Consider the following 16,442-nt stretch of genomic DNA (forward strand, 5'->3'; position numbering starts at 1 on the left):
GTCCCTTCGCACAGACGTGTTGCACGTAGGCTCAGGTTTCGGGAGTCGGCTCCTCCACGCCTGCCCAGCGTTCCAGAGGGAGCCTGGAGGGCAAAGCCCGGCTGGGCCTCTGCCTTCTCCCAACAAGCAGGTGTCCCGCCCCTGCCTTGCCAACTGCTTGTCCTTAAGCAGGCCAGCCCTTCCCCAGGCCCCAGGGCAGCCTGAGGGCTCCCTGGCCCCCCGCCCCTCGGCTGGGCCAGGACAGGCTAACGCGGGGTGGTTTGCAGGTCCTGCCCCACCGTTCTTCCTGGGAAAGTTCAGGTGTTGCTTGGTTCACTCTGTGTCTGCGTCTGTGTCTGTGTGAACATGTCTGAGTGTGTGTGTGAGTGTGTCTGCATGTGATGTGACAATGTCTGTGCTTCCAGAGGCGATGGCCCACTGGTCAGTGAGAACAAATTCCATTTTCCACCAAGTCCCACTGGCCAGTCAGAGCAGGTACCACAGTGCCGTTGTCACCTGCTCTGAATCCCCAGCACCTGCACTAGCCTGTCCTGTGCTAGACACCAGGTGGGCACCTCAGTACGGCACAGTCAGGCTCAGCCTGGGCCAACTCTGTGGGGCTGCCCTGGGGGACGCTCAGCAGCTCCCCTGCTTCTGCCTACCAGTTGACAGGGGCAGCTGCTACTGTGATGGCCAAGTGTCCCCAGCACCACCGAGTACCCCTGGGGACAAAGCTGACCCTGACATCGGGGCTCCTGGCACACTGGCTACACAGGTTCGGCTGGCTTTGCCATCTCTGTGACCGGGTGCTCTGCAGCCTGCTCCCGTCTGTCACGGGGACCCCTCCTGGAGGCTGGGCCAGTAAAGCCACAAGGCTGCTGCAGGGTCACATGGGGTTAGCAGTGCAAGCCCTCAGGAAAGACCGTCAGCGCCATTGCTGGGTGACCCCGAGACCCCTGGAGGCCACCTCAGCTCCCTCACTGGCTTCCTTCAGGGATGTGTCCTGGAAACTCCAGAGAAACTCGCTGGCACCTCCCAGGGCCACGTTGCTGAAGCCCAAGTACCGAGGCAGCCCTGCATGGCCAGCCCTGTTGACCAGCTAATTGTTCTCCTGGCCACGTCCAAGACCCTGGGGATGTGTGCTGGGAAGCCCTGAGGGTGCTTGGGGACAATGTGTAGCATTGCCACATCTGGCAGGTGAGCCGTTGTGGGGAGGGACCTGCCTCTGCCACCCCTCACCTGCCACTGCTCCAGTTCCTCCCGACGCACCCTCACATATATTCACACACACACTCACACCCATGCACACTCACACTCTAACACACTTACACTCATGCACAGGAACACACACGCTTATACACACCCACTCATACACACGCTCACACGTACTCACATGCACTCATGCTCACACACTCTTGCACACTCACATACGTCATGCAGTCACACACAAATTCACACTCACCCATACACACTCACACACACTCGGACACACTTGCTTGCAGTCACACACATTTTTGTACACAGTCACTCACACCCATACACACTCACATACACACGGTCACACACACTGAACAGGTGCCCGGGGCCATGCTGTTGCAGTGTGCCCAGGGTCCCCTGAGAGCGCAGTGTTGGCTGGCTTCTGTCTGAGAGACGCAGAGCAACAGGTGCACTAGAAGGCCCTAGAAGGCCTTGTGTGTGCATGTCCTGAGGGTGAACGAGTGGGTGATGCAGCGACTGACATGTCCTCTGTGCCAGGCCTTGTTCCAAGCTTTGCCTGTGTTCAGGAAGCCTCACGCCACCTGGGCAGTGCATCCCAGAGGTGATCTGGGTGAGGGTAAGTCCTGGGCTGCACAGGTGTGGATGTGTGAACGGCAGGACAGCAGACAAACAGGCCAGGGGAGAGCGGGCCCAAGTGAAGCTGCTCCCTGGGAGAGGGCGCGTGCAGGAGGACGGGTGCGTGCAATCAGGGACAGGGGCTCAGCATGTGCCAGAAGTTGGTGACGATGGAGGGAGCCCCAGGCCCCGAGCGGAAGGGAGCCCCCAGCACTGGGGGATCCACAGGGTCTCACTGCAGTCCCATGGAAAGGTTCATGGGACTGAGAAAGAAGCTGACAATAACAAGGACGGTCGAGTGCAGGGCCCAAGAGCTTGTCTGGGCCTCTCAGGCAGACGCATAAGGCCCGCATTACCTCCCTCATTCTTCAGCCCAGAAGGGGTCAGTGACCTTCAGAGAGGGGGCAGGGCCAGCACTTGCCCCAGTCTGTCTGCAAAGGCCCTTCCGCCTCCTGCTTTCAGGCCACCACCCGGGCCCTGAGGGCACCAAGCCAGTGAGGCAGCCTGGATGGCAGGTGGGCGACCCGGCTAGTGAGCTGGGACCCAGGGGAGGTGCAGGGGGCCTGAGAAGCAGCAGGAGGGCGGTCATTGACGGTCAGGCAGCTGCTCTGCTGGAAGCTTGGCAAGCGCCATCTCAGTGAGCCCCGGGCAGCCTCTGAGCTCCACAGTTCACGCGGGTAGAGGTAGAGGCCGAGGCGTCGGGTCTTCCCAGTCACCCAGCGAGGCCAGGCGGGCAGCCCCTGGGGCTGTGCTGGCCTCGCTCCTGTTGGCCCGGTCACGGCAGCCTGGGTCCTAACAGTCCAGGGACACCCATGCAGGGAGGACTGGCTCCATGCCTGGCCCACCTCAAGTCCTTCCTGGAGGCGACTGCCCAGCACCCAAGGGAGGGCTGGCTGTCCAACTACAGGCGCGGCGCGGAGTCCCCGGGCAGGGGTGAAACCCGTTCAAAGTCAAAAAGCAGCAGCTCTGGGGTCTTCCCTACGTGACTCTGGGGCTGCAGATGTCATAGCCCCTGGGCCACATGGCTAGAGGGACTGGCACCTGAGCCAGTCACCCAGGATGGGTCTTAGGACAGAGAATGACTTCTAGGGAAATGGATCTGAGGCCTGCAAGTCAGGGCTCGAGGGCTCCAGTGTCGGAGACAGGCAACCAGGACAGGGAGCTGGGCAGATGTCAATCATGGATGGCATTTTAAATGAAATAATTAAAACTATCATAATGATTATAAGGTGATTTCTAATACTTATATAATTAATGCATTTCTAGAAAAAGATAAAAATAACATGAGAAGGTGAATGTGATGAATTAACCAGTGGAGAAAATCAGATTGGAAAACTGCGCTCACTCTCATGAAAACCATGCACAGGGTGAATTAGGAAGGCTAATGGGACAGCGAGGGGCTGAAGTGTCCCCTTCATCCCGGGAAGAGGGTGTCTGACATGGCTCCTGAGAGAACAGGGTGGGAGCGCCCGTCACAGCGCAGCCTGGTGACCTGTTTTCTTCCCGCTTCAGAAAGGGAGGTTGAACTGTGACCCCACGTTTGAACTTGAAGAGATGATTCTAGAATCCAAGCCCCTTCACAAAAAGAAGAAGAGGTTGGCAAAGCACAGGTCCAAAGATGGCACCAAGGACAGCTGCCCCCTGGTGAGTGCTTCAGGAGTGTCCCCAGGGCTGGGGGAGAGTGCAGAGCGAGGCGCAGCCAAGGGGCAGGGCGGGCCTCCTGCCCTTCCAAGCTTAAGCAGCTGGATATCCCGTGTCCCTGCCCTGCAGCCGTGGGGACCCCTCCTCCATCCTCACCTCCCCTTCTTTCTGTGTCCCTGTGTCTCCACGTGGCTCTCACAGAAGGACACCAGTCACTGGCTGTAGGACCCACCCTAACCCACTCTCGGTCACAAACTCCATCACACCAGCAAGATCCCGTTTCAGAGAGGCCACGGGCACCCGTACCAGGGCTCAGGACTTGAGCCTATTTGGTGGGATGCATTTTGACCCTCAACAGCCCCTTCCCTATAAAAATTTTGGTTTGATATCAAGATGAATATAGTCTGTGATGCCAAGGTTCCTTGTTTTCCTGTGATTTTAAAAGAAAATAAACACCTTCATCACCTCTGAAGTCTCGGGGCCCTCAGCCCTGAGCAGCTCTGTGTGTTGCAGAGACAGAGCCCCCTGCCCTGCGAGCGCAAGGAGCACAAGAGGGGAGCGTGCTTCCCACGCCAGCTGCATCAGTGTGTGGCTTTGGGGGCCTCTGGGACAGTGTCAGCGAGCATCTGTGGTGTGGGGGGTCCTGGCACCTGCTCCTGGGGGAGCCCTAGGATTCTCCTGGCCCCAGCTCCTTGCACCGCGTCTTGTACTTCTTCTCCCCCATGCTCCTCTCACGTAGGCCCAGTGAACACCCACAGGCTTGGGAAGCCAAGCTGGGGACCTTCACTCCATCGTCCTGTAACATGGCATTTGAGGGGATGTGAAGCTTAAAACTGAGAAAAACCCTTGTCTGCCATCCCCCCTCAGAAGCAGCCGCCCACTCAGTCCACACCTCCCCAGGTGCTGGGCTGGGCCCCGCATGGCCAGACCTGAAGCTCCTGTTCCTTCCTTTGTGTCCCTTGCCGCGTGTCCCTGGACAGTGCTCCACTGCTCAGTCACCTCCCTGTGCTCTCTGACAGAACGGACACCTGCAGCAGTGTTTGGAGACAGTGCGGAAGGAATTCATCATATTCAACAGAGAGAAGTAAGTCCACACTGAGCCCGGCAGAGCCTTTCAGCTCGGCCACACCCTCCTGGGAGAACCACGGTCAGTGAAGGCTGCCCTGAGGCCCCGGGCATGTCCCCCAGGAGCTGGTCAGCCAAGGAGGTGGAGGATGCAGACTTGGGCCCAGCTGGAATTAAGATCTGGGGGCACAAATGCCAGAGGCCGGTTTGTCAGAGCAGAGGCATGGGAGGGACACCCCGTGGGACCCAACTGTCCCAGGCCCAGGGCTGACAGACAGAGCTCAGTGGCGTCCCCTCCCCTCCAGGAGGGTCCATCCATTTTCAACAGATGACAGCAGCACAGGGGTCACTCGACAGGAAAGGCAGCCCTGGGCTGTGGCTTCCACCACAGGTGCCGGCCCAGCCTGGGGATCAGGGAAGCTTCTGGAGGGACTGTGCCCACCTGAGTCCTGAGCAAGGCAGAGGGGAAAGACATCCAGGTGAGGTGCAGGACAAGCCACAGAGAAGGGAGGCTGCAGGGCAGGTGGGGACCTGCCGATGGGCAGGCGCTTGAGTTCCCAAAGGGGGCAGGGAGGTGAAGGACAGGGCAGGGCAGGGTCTGCTCCCAGTGAGGGCTGCAGAAGGGGAGCTGACACCATGCGTAGTGATGGGCCATTGCAGATCCTGGGCAGTCCAGGCTGCTGCAGGCTCCCAGCCCTTCCCCAGCCCTAGACAACTGGGACCAGGAGCTTGAGCTCAGAAACCGTCTGTGACCGCAGGCTCAGGCAGCCTCCTGGGTCAGGCATCTGCTCTGAATGACCCAGCTGCACCTAGAGTGCCCGGCTGGCAATGGGAGCCCGCGAAGGCGGAACAGAGCAGAGCCTGAGCCGGCAGCAACACATTTCACATTTCTCTGTGTCCCAGAGATGCTTCAGTTTGGATTCCACAGTGTGTCCCTCTGAAAGCAAATGGGAATGGGCTCCTCCCCAGGGGTCACTTAGGGGTTGAGTCTGGCTGCTTTTAGCTTCACCCAATTCAATGCTCCCCCCGAGTGGAGAGGGAAATCGATTAGGAAAACGTAGACTTGCCCGGTGTGCCGAGCGGCCCTTGGAGACTTGCAGTCATGGCTCTGCAGTGAGGCTGGCACTGACTGCAGGTTCTGGCACAGTCAAGGAAGAGAGTAGGAGTCATTTTCCAAACAGAGGGGCGTCGGGAACGGCCTTGGCACACACAGGCAGCATGGATGAGGTGGCCAGAGGGCACGGGTGAGTCGGGACTGCCGTCCTGCTCCTGTGTCCGCCTCGCTGCATATCTGGCTGTTCCCTGGGCGGCTGCCAGGGCAGGGGTGCCTCTGCTCACCTGCAGTATGAAGGTACTCAGGTGGGAGGGCCCGGCCTTGACCCCTCAAGATGCTGCCCAAGCATCTCGAGCCCCATCCCTGGCAGATCCCATCCTGCCTCATCCCATGGGAGACACATCCCCTCCCCCGCAGCATGCCCTGCCCCAGTTTCTCCACTATAAAAAAGTGGATCATGATGCACAAGCTGCCTGAAACCAAGGAAAACGTGGGACCATGTGTCCTCCTCTTCTCTCTCAATCCCTTGTTTGAGCACCTGCTGTGTTGGCACTTAAGTATCTGAAAAATTAAACCAAGGCCCTTCTTCCCAACATCCCCCATGTGCCGTGTGGGAGGACATATCCGGGCATGCTGAGCCCGGAGCCTGGCTTGTGGACCGAGCCTGGGCCCTGTGGGTCAATCTCCTTTCTTTCTCTGCAGACCTGGCCATTGGCCTCCACAGACTGCCTCTGCCCACGTGCAGCAGGTGCGGGCCTCTTCTGTGGAGGGCACCATGGGCCCAGGAGCCCCTGTCAGAATCATCTGGGGTGGCCTTATAGTTGTGCAGCTGGTATGGGTTGCATTGTGTACCCCAAAAGAGATGTGTTGAAGTCCTAAGCCCCAGGACCAGAGAATGTGGCCTTGTTGGAAATAGGGTCATAGCAGATGTAATGAGTTAGGATGAAGCTCTTGTGGAGTAGGAAGGGCCCTGAGTCCAACATGGCTGCTGTCCTAATAGGAGAAGAGACGCAGACCCATGAGAAGGCCATGTGGGGAGGAAGGCGGGGACTGAGTGGTGGGTCTGCAGCCCAGAGGCCAGCAGCCACCAGCAGCTGGAGAAGCAGGACCAGGCTCTCCCTCGCAGCCCTCCCTGCGGGAGCCACCCCACTGCACCCTGGTGTCTGTCTCTGGCCTCCGGAGCTCTGGAAGAGCTTTTGACCGCTTTAAGCCCCTAGTTGATGGTGTCCTGCCCCTAACACAGCACCCTGGTCCACACCTTCTGAACCAGAAGTGGACAGAGGAGGCCTGGACCTTCTTTTGAACATGTTCTGTTCATTCTGACACCTGAGCCTTGTCTGCGGACAGCACTGTGCCCAACTGCGCAGCTTCTGTTTGGTGCTAAGTTGAGTCATAGGATCTCCTAACACTGCAGACCCTCCCAGCCCTTGTCCCCTACTCCAGAGTATCCAACGCCTGGCCCTCCCTCCCTGGCCGAAGGACACTAGTGGGCTTACTTTGTGTGACTTGCTGTCTCCTGCATGGTGCGGGTCTGCATGCTTCCTCGGCTGGAAAAGGCTCTTGGCAAAGAGAAGGTCCCTGCAGCTCCCGCCACAGTGAAGAAGCCGCCATCTGCATAACCCCTGAGGGCCGGGGCCCTGGGGCAGACCATCACCACACCGGCCCCTGCAGGAGACGCATTCAGTCACTTGACAGTCACACTATAATCCTAGACTGGTCCCTGAAGACACAGAAGTGACCCGGGTCCTCAGGATGCCTGCAGCCTATGGGCAGAGCAATACCAAGCCTTGCAGGCTGCCAGGGCACAGTCACCAGCGCCTGCTGCAGGGACACAGGAAGTGTCCTGGGCCTACCCTCTCTGGACCTTAGTTTCTAGACAGAGAGCAAAATTAAAATCAGTTCTGCCCAGTGTCCTGCAAAAGCAGCTTATTATTGGCTACTGGTCTCAACCAGCAAAGGGCCGTAAGCCAGGTGGAGCACTTGCTTCCAGGGACCTGCTAAGCTCCTTCATTTTGAGAAATGCACAGTGGGGCTTGTCCCCTTCTTTTTAGCCAAGGATCTGAGCAGGAATGACTTTTCCAAGAGGTTTGTTCAGCAGCATTTGACAGAGTTTCTCAGAATAAGAAAAGGGGGTGTAGGTAGCCAAAGTTTCTGTCCTTCTTACTCCTAAGGAAACGGCAGATTTAAAATCACCCTAAAGCTGCCTCTGGAACCCACAAGAATATTATTACACCTTAAAATTCTGCATTTAACACACTTAATTCTATTGATAGCAACAGCAATCGGCATCCTTATGTGATTTTATGGTTTTAGGTTGTGTCCTTTAATCCTGGGCTTCTCAATCTTGCCACTCCTGAAGTCTGCCATCTCCTGTGGTCAGTTCTTGGCTGTGGGTTGCACCGATCGTGGTAGGATGATTGAGGAGTGGGACTCCTCTTGGGCTTGGGAACCTGATGGACTGGGGCAGACCCTGGTCTTGCTTCTCAGGGTGCTGTGACCTGGTGAGGTCCCAAGCCTCTCTGAGCCTCAGGTTCCCCTTCTGTGCCAGCAAGATGGGCTGGTATCAATGAGTCCTAGACTCCACAAAGGTCTGTGCCATTTGCAAAGTGTATTGACATTTCTTTGATCTCATCACCAGCCTCAACAGTGAGAAAGGGAGACCCAATTCTTTGTGTTTTGCAAATTGGCTTGTGAAGTGGGGAAAGCTCTTGGCACAAGCCTCTCAAACCCCGTCCGTTGCCGGGACACAGTGAACATAAAATTCAGAACGTAAAAAGGTTTCTGAATTCAAGGCTGGCCCACGGAGGCTCCTCCTGATCTGGGGCTAAACAGGGCGGCCCAGAACCTTGGTGTCTGGGTGAGGATGCAGAGGTAGCGCCACCTCCAGTGAGCTGGGCCTCAGGAGGCAACTGCAGCCCCTTCCTCCTTCCATCCTCCCCCCAGGTCTACCCGTGGGTATTTAATTCCTGTTTCTCAGGGAGTGAAACTGATAAAAACACGATTCTGACTTGAATGATGGCTGGGAACCTCAGATGAGCCCCGGGGATGTTCTCCCAACCAGGTGCAGATGGGGAGGGAGGCTGGGCCTGAGACCTGCACCCACAGGAGGGGAAGTGGCCTGGGACAATCAGCTCAGAGACTTGCAACTGGCAGGAAGCCCTTCAGGTGGGAGTGAAGGCGGCCACTAGGCTGTTCAGTCCGCAGGCTCTTCATGGTGCAGTGAAAACTCAAAACCAAGAAATTGCATGGGAAATCAGGGCCGTGTCAGGTTCACTCAGGTTTCAATCAGAGGAAATTGCAGCCCAGTTTCAAGAGGTTGGCTGATCCTGACGTGTTCGTTGCAGCCAATAAAAGATAAAACAGAGAAAATGAACAGGACATGGACAAAGCTCACCATGATTCCTGAGTGTGTTGAAAGCTGCCGAATGCCGTGCCCTGGGCTTGAGATCAATTTCACTTGCTCCACAGTTAATCCTCCTTGCCGCCTGGATTTGCAAGTGTGTGTTGACATCAGGAGGGACCCGCTGGAGGTCGCTTTGGGTTCCACTCACCATACAACACCATCTCATCCTCAGTTCTGTTTCCTGCACCTTTCCCTCGTGGAGCTCAGCAGGGGTGCTGCTCCGCCAGCTCCCGTCACCTCCTCTCCTCACTCCCGTGGGCACCTGCAGCATGGCAGGCATCAGGAGCAGGGCAGGGTGCCCGAGAGGCTGGCACAGCTGGTTAAATGCTCAACCCCCCAGGAGCAATACACACTGCAACTCACGCACGGGCACAACCAGTCACATGGCCCCACCCAACCCCAGGGGAGCTGGGAAGTGTCACCCTGCCACATGCCAAGAGGAGCAGCCCAGTGGAACTATTGGCCACCGACTCATCAGCCCCCAGTGGAGGTCCTTCCTGTGTCCTCCCCGTGTCAAGGAGGACCCAGTAAGTACCACCCTTACCCCAGCAGACACACAGCCGCTCAGCCTCACCCGAGTCTAGAGGAGTCTGCTGGTGACAGTAGCCAGGAAGGATCATGGGGAGGGCTGCTTAGCCGGGAAGACAGGAACCATAGGGTCCTGTATTCAAATCCAGGGCACCTCTGTAAAGCTCTGTGACCTACAACCAGTTCTCATCCACTTTCTGGTCCCTTTCTCCCCCTTGGGTGGGTGCTGTTCCTCCTGATCCTGGGTGGGTAGACGCCAGCAGAACCAGCCCTGGCTACTCAGAACCCACCTCTGCCTCCCCTTCCTTTCTCCAGAGTGGATCTCATTAGCAAAGGGGCAGAGTGAGGGAGACTCTGACCAAACCCTGCTCTGCCACCTCACACCCCTACCCACAGTTCAGCTGGCTTCCTGCAAAGGCTTCTTCAAATTCACATTGCTTCAGGCAACACGGATAAAGCAGACAGAATCCTAGAGCTTCTGGCCAAGGGCTCTCATTGAATTTATGAGATAAGAATTGCTACCAGGTGATCATCGCAGTAAATGAGGAGCCTCCAAGGGAAACAGCGAGTTGTATGGAGTTTACTTGAGGAAGAGAAATCTCATCAGGGACTAGAAGGATGTTGTACCCCTCGGAGCCCCTTAGGAAACACTAAGTGGAATTTACTTAGAGAGGCCCATTTCTATCACCGTGGAGGTGGGGGCACAGACGGCTGGCTACATTGCTTTGCCAGGAAGCAGAGAGGGAGAGAGAGAGAGAGAGAGAGAGAGAGAGAGAGAGAGAGAGAGAGAGGGAGAGAGGGAGGGAGGTGGAGATAAGGGTCCAGGGACAAAATAGAGCTACCAAGGACCCACTCCCCACAACTAAGTCCCCCTCCTACAGTTCCCTTACCTCCCACAGACACTCAGCCATGAACAGGATTAACCCACTGAGGGGGTCAGAGCCTTCATGATCCAATCATCTCACAAAGCCCTTTCTCTGGACATTGTTGCCCTGGGGACCGAACCTTCAACACATGAGCCTTGGGGGTCACTCCAGGCCCAAACGATAGCAGGGCATGGAGACGTACTGCCCAGGAGCCCTGTAGGAGGAACGACTGGACCCCTCGCCCCATGGGATCGTGAGCATGGCAGGAGAGTTTGCTAATGATTTTACGTGCAGACTTACACTGCCACTCAATAAGCACTGCGTCAAACACTGTTTTCATTTGTGTAAGCCCAGGGGTACGCACGTACACACAAAATAATGACGTGTTCCGACTCCTTCAGCCACGAAGGCAGAAGTCCCTGCACATGAGCTCACACCGTCCAAAGTCCACAAGGGCTGCCAGCTTGGCAACCCAATCACTGTCCCGCCAGGACACCCTGGGTACTTGGGTTAATCATAGCCACCTCCCTTCCCCTGGGGTGCTGAGACAGCCCCCCAGCCTGGGCACCTGCTGCCATGAGGGTGACGCGCAGGCTGGCCGCCAAAGCCTTTACCCACCCATATCCCTCCAGCACACTGTGATGGGCACTTGCCCCTGGCTGGTCACCATGCTGGGACTGTGAGACCTCAGATGGCACTCTGTGGCTCTGCCCAGTGGAAGAGGGACCCGAACCAGACAGCAGCCCAGTTCTGGGTGCTGGGTCCACGCCCTGGTTCCCGGCTTGTGGGCCTTTTAATCAGCTTGTTCACTGCTGTGACCAAAAGACCTGGTGAGAACAGCACAGAAGGGCAGAGCTCAGCTGGGACTCACAGTTCCAGGGTCTCCTTCCCTGCAGGGCCGGCTCCATGGCTCTGGGCCACAGGTGAGGCAGAGCATCATGGCAGAAGAGGTGGTGGGGGAAGGCAGGTCAGGACTGGCCTCCAGGAAGCAGAGAGAGTCCGCTCATGAGGGATGAAATGTATACCCCAAAGGCAGGTCCCTGGTGAGGCCCCCTCCAGCCACACCCACCTGCCCACAGTTACCACCCCGTTAATCCCCATCAGGAATCGATGCACTGATTAGGTCACGGCTCTCCTGACCAGTCCTTCCACCTCTGAACCGTCTTGCATGATCTCACCACAACAGGACCCCTCTGCCCCCCCCCCCGTGATCCCGGGGGCTGGACTCCCCCCTCAGCCTGCTGCCCTGTTTTGTCCACCCTGGTCCTGATCTCCTAGCCACTCCTGCGTGTTCCATCAGTACCCACCACTCCTCAGGGGCTTCTGCCCTGACGCCCATCCAGGATGACGCCTACGACCCAGCTGGGGGCGGGGGTCATCATCAGGAAACAGTATCGGTGCCATGTCAGGAGGCCTTGCTGACCCTCAGAGGAGACTCAGTTGTCCCCTGGGTACAGATGAGGAGAGAGGCTGGAGGAGAGGGCAAGCTCCTGGCCAGAGCCGGGACTCTGCTCTTCCCTCCACCCCTCCATCCAACACCACAGGGTCACAAAGATGACGATTAACCTGATAAGTTTCCTGAGAAATTAAATGTTCCTGTCATTGTGGAGATAACTAGCCAATTTGCATGAATGAAACTGAGCCACCACTGGTAGTGTGTGTAAAATCTCCCCACTTCCTCCGGAGTCAGATTCCTGGGCCGCAGGCGGCGTCCTCTAAGTGAGCACTTGGTGCAGGGTGATGGATTTGGGCCTTTGTCTCCGGTTTACAAATCCTCATTTGCAGCGTGAGCTTTTCTAATTCCTTCAGAGCGTGGAAAAGACCATGGTGGGGCCAAGCTGCACACCTCATAGCTGCTGGGGGCAGAGGGCAAGAGAAAGGGGCAGACGCACTCTCTCAGCCAGGTCCACCACCCAGTTACAGCCACGGCCCAGTAATCCACGGAGCCACGGATCCTTCAAAGGGTCAATCACTGATGAGGTCAGAGCCCTCCTGATCAATCACCGCCCAACACCCCATCCCTGAACACTGCTGCTCAGGGGACCAAGTCTTGAGTTGAATGAGCCTTTGGGGACGTTCCCGGTCCACAACAGGGGGGTATCTTTCTTGATTATGTCTCTTGCTCAGACAGGAGCCTGGGACTGAGCTGCAAGGACATGACCCCTGTCATTGAGCTCCTGCACTTGGCCCCCTCCCCAGCTCTCAGTGACTCTGCTGCTCCTCCTGATAGCTCTGGCCCAGAGGATGGGCCATGGTTGAAGCCCCGAGCTCTCAGGAGGGCCTGGTCCTTGCTTTCACTTTCCCAGCCTTAGTCCTCATGTCCCCCCTCACTCACCCACAATGTCCCATCGCAGAAGCCCATCTAGTGCCTGAAGGCCACCTCAAGTGCTGTCTCCTGCAGAAAGTCTCTCCTGAGCCCCACGAGATTTCAGAGCCCACCTGTCCCTCATGGGCACCCACGTCACTGTCTCGACTCTGTCTTGTAATAACTACTGAAGCTCGTGTCTGCAGGGGGCCACGCTGGCCCTCCACATGAGCTGTGTAGGCATGCCCTGCTATTCTAAAACACCCAAACCCAGGGCTGGGCACTTAACAGACCGTCTCCATGGGGCTCCTTTGTCCATGTGCAGAGAACTCTGCAGCATCACCTTGTAAGCCAGACCAGGAGGCCCTGCCTCGCAGCCTGGTCCTGTCCTCAGGATGATGGGCCTTAGCCATGGCCACTTGCCAGCCATCCTGCCTGGGGAGCTGCGGGGGCAGAGGAACAGACCCCCATCCCAGGCCTTGTGGGGACAGAGCAAGGGACAGGAGCCACAACTCACGGCCTTGTGAGACAGTGTTGCCCCTGGTGCTTCTGTGTCACCTAAAGGACGCACTCCATACCTACACTGTCACAGACGCTCTGCTCAACACTGTCACACACGTTCACAGGCACAGCTGTGGCCACCCAAGGCATGGGCTGTGCTCAACACTGTCACACACGTTCACAGGCACAGCTGTGGCCACCCAAGGCATGGGCTGTGCTGCACTTGTCCTGAGGTCACTGACAGTGCCCTGCAAGTGACAAGCACACAGAGACACTTGCTGCGTAAGCTGACATCAGTTTCATGAGGTCAGCGGTGACTGACAGCCTGCTCTGGGCCGACTGGCAGAAGCCCGCTAGTGTCCGGCCAGGCTGCTCTCAGCCAGAACAACAAGGTAGAACTAGGAGCCATCTGTGTCGTTCCCAGCCCTATTAGGACACTTGGCACACGCTCTCCGACCCCCAGCCTCCCGCCAAGTCCCCAGTAGAATCTCCACCTTCAGACGAGGACACTGAGGCTCAGACGAAGCTCAACAACTTGAGCCAGGTGACCCAAGTAGCGGGTGTTGAGGGACATTCTAAAATCCCTCACTGCCCCCAGGAAGGGCTCAACTCTGTCTCTGGCCGGCACCAATCACAGATAGTGGCAGCTGTGGATAGGAGAGGATGAACCTGAACTTGAAGATCCAAAAGGGAGGGATGTTGAGTTACGCGGACGATGGCCAGGTGGCCAGCTGCTAAGAAATGCAGGGTTCAGAATCCAGTCCCTGACATTACCCCGGGGTGTTTTGTCTGTCCATGTTTGACTGTTTGATATTTATTGTGGGATTGTTTGATCAGTGACCATCTCCCCCTTTAGACAGTACGCCCTGTGAAGACGGGGATCGTGGCTGTTGGCTTGCCAGGGTACCCGCTCCCAGGCATGACGGGGGACCTCAGCAGGAATTCAGCAGGGACACCCTGAACCATGCTGGGGGGGCTCACCCAGCACCTTGCTGGCTGTGAACTGGGTGAATTTCTCTACAGTCTCTATATTCTTCACGGGGAGCCAAGACAGAGAAGCCGAGGCTCTGTGCGTTCAGCAGGTCAAAGGTCACAGAGCACAGCACCCTGCCCCCCTCGCAGGAAGGCGGGCCCAAGGCTGTGCTTGCCCAGGTACCTCCCCTGAACCTGCGGCTGCACCCCAGCTCCTCAACACTAATGCAGCTCCACGCTGTTCTTGTTTGCAGGCTCAGGCGGCAGCAGGGACCAGGCGGCCAGATGTTGGACACGGAAGGCCGAGCTGTGAGTCAGACCCAGAGCAAGCTCCAGGACGGGTGCAACAACAATATCCTGGCCCACGCCTGCTCCCGGGGCTGCAGCAGCTAAGCTTCCACCTGCAGATGCCCAGTGGGCCACAGGCGCCTCTGCCCTGCCCACCCAGAGCCACATTCTGTGCTAAGGCGGTCCCCATCTCACCCTGAAAACATCAGATGCAGAAAGAGACCTGGACTTAGAGCTGGAAAGTCTGGGTTCTGGTCCTGCGTCCCACTGATTTGCTGTGTGACCTTGGACAAGTCACATCTTCTGTGCCTCAGTTTTCTGAATCTGCCAAAGGGGTTAAACAGCTCTCCGCCCCACCTCCAGACACAAGGTCATTGTGAGAATCCAGTTGGATAACAGACATGCAAGACCTTAGGCGTTTGTAAAGTTGTCTATACACACAACGTATAATCTCATCTTTGAAGTGCACTCCCATTCCCCAAAGCAATGAGACCATTGCAACCTGGCAGTTGGGCCCATCCTGGCTTGTCAGATGGCACTCTGGAAGACGGCATCCCTGAGGACAGCATAAATGCTGGATGCGTTTACCCTCCTATGGCAACTCTACTCCCAAATCCTGGAGCAATCCCGACGTGTCTCCATTCACATCCTCGGCTGGCCACAGACGCCCTGCCTTCTGGGACGGTGCAGACCAGCCTGGTCCCCACGGTCACCGTGCTCCTCCCGGGTTCACATAAGACCCTCCCACCTCTAACTTCAGCAGTCCCCCTCCCTCCTCCCCACCCCCTCTGAAGGCCCTTTGCTGGAGTCAGGTCACTGGTCAGCATTTACTCCCACAGTGTCAACCAGGCTCCCCCAAAACCCAGCCCTGCCACAGAACTCCCACCCCCTCGTGCACCCACGTCTTCCTTCCCAGGGGGGCCGTAGATGGGCTAGTGGGCATCATCACTGTTCAGAGGGCACCTGACCAGCCCTGATGGGCAGCTTCCTGTAGCTGTATTAGGAATTGTGCATGTTTGGAAAGTCTGTGTTCAAGGAAAGTTTATGCTAAAGACTGCTTTCTGGCCCAGTCAGGGGCAGCCTGCCCTGGACCTGGGAGATGCTGAGGCTTGGCAGTGAAGGCTGGGGCACGGTCAGGCTGGCCAACCAGAAGATCGCAGGCCAGGCACGTGATGGCCCGAGCGCCAGTCTCCTCACTTTAAAATGGAATAAAAGGACCAACAGCGGGGTCCTGCATGTGACAGGCCTGGCACGGTGGACGACCCACTGGATGCCACCATCGTCATCACCATCATCCATGTCAGTGCAGCCCCATCGTCATTTGGAGAGACCCCTGGTGCGGGCTGGGTGGGCTGGTGGTTTTCTGCGGGTGCAGCCTGGCTCGCCTTTGGGATTCTTTGCGTCTTCTCCCCGAGGCTTTGTTGTCCACACGCCCTGCAGAGTTCAATTGCTTTTACTTTTTTATGGGGTTCCCAGTTTTCATTTTTACATGAGATCAATCGATCCTCGGGGCTGTCTAGGTCATCCCTAGATTCTTAGGGGACATTTTAACATATGACAAGGGTTTATATTTTTATTTAGGAAAAAGGTCTTTGTTTTCCTCCCTGGGACTGGGGCTCTGTGGAGCCTGCTTTGCCCACGTCAGTCTGTGTTCTGCCCACTACTTGGTCTCTGGTCCCCGTCCGGCACCGTCCTGCCCCCTCCAGGAAACAATGGCTGCCCCTCTCTTCACTGTGACCCTGGGCCGTTAGGATTTCCCACTGGGCTGAGTCAGAGGTGGGAGCTGAGTGGAAGCAGCCCTGTGGACAGTGGATTTCCTGGCCTGGCTCTGTCAAGTCTGCGTTCCTTGTTGAGAATAAACTGTTTCTCGGACCTTCCTTCCTACAAACTGGTTCTTCATTCAGGGTGGGTGGGAGGGGGCACGTGCCCCTCCAAGTGAAGGGGCTCAAATTTAATCCAGCACAGAGACACGTGGGATGGGGGTGGGTCAGTGTGGTCACCACAGCA

At 57.1% G+C, this 16,442-nt stretch overlaps 1 protein-coding gene across 2 annotated transcripts in view; it reads left to right on the forward strand.

Moving 5' to 3' along the window:
• Positions 1–14,540, forward strand: part of Stk32b (serine/threonine kinase 32B) — a 257,345-nt gene extending 242,805 nt beyond the window's left edge. For both annotated transcript variants that reach the window (XM_026395321.2, XM_026395322.2), the window contains 3 exons: positions 3,325–3,456; positions 4,473–4,537; positions 14,402–14,540. In XM_026395321.2, the coding sequence (XP_026251106.1) occupies positions 3,325–3,456; positions 4,473–4,537; positions 14,402–14,540 (336 nt within the window). The remainder of the gene's footprint in view (positions 1–3,324; positions 3,457–4,472; positions 4,538–14,401) is intronic.
• The last annotated feature ends 1,902 nt before the right edge of the window (positions 14,541–16,442 follow it).

Source organism: Urocitellus parryii, chromosome 10 (assembly GCF_045843805.1).
Source record: "Urocitellus parryii isolate mUroPar1 chromosome 10, mUroPar1.hap1, whole genome shotgun sequence".
Classification (NCBI taxonomy): Eukaryota; Metazoa; Chordata; class Mammalia; order Rodentia; family Sciuridae; genus Urocitellus; species Urocitellus parryii.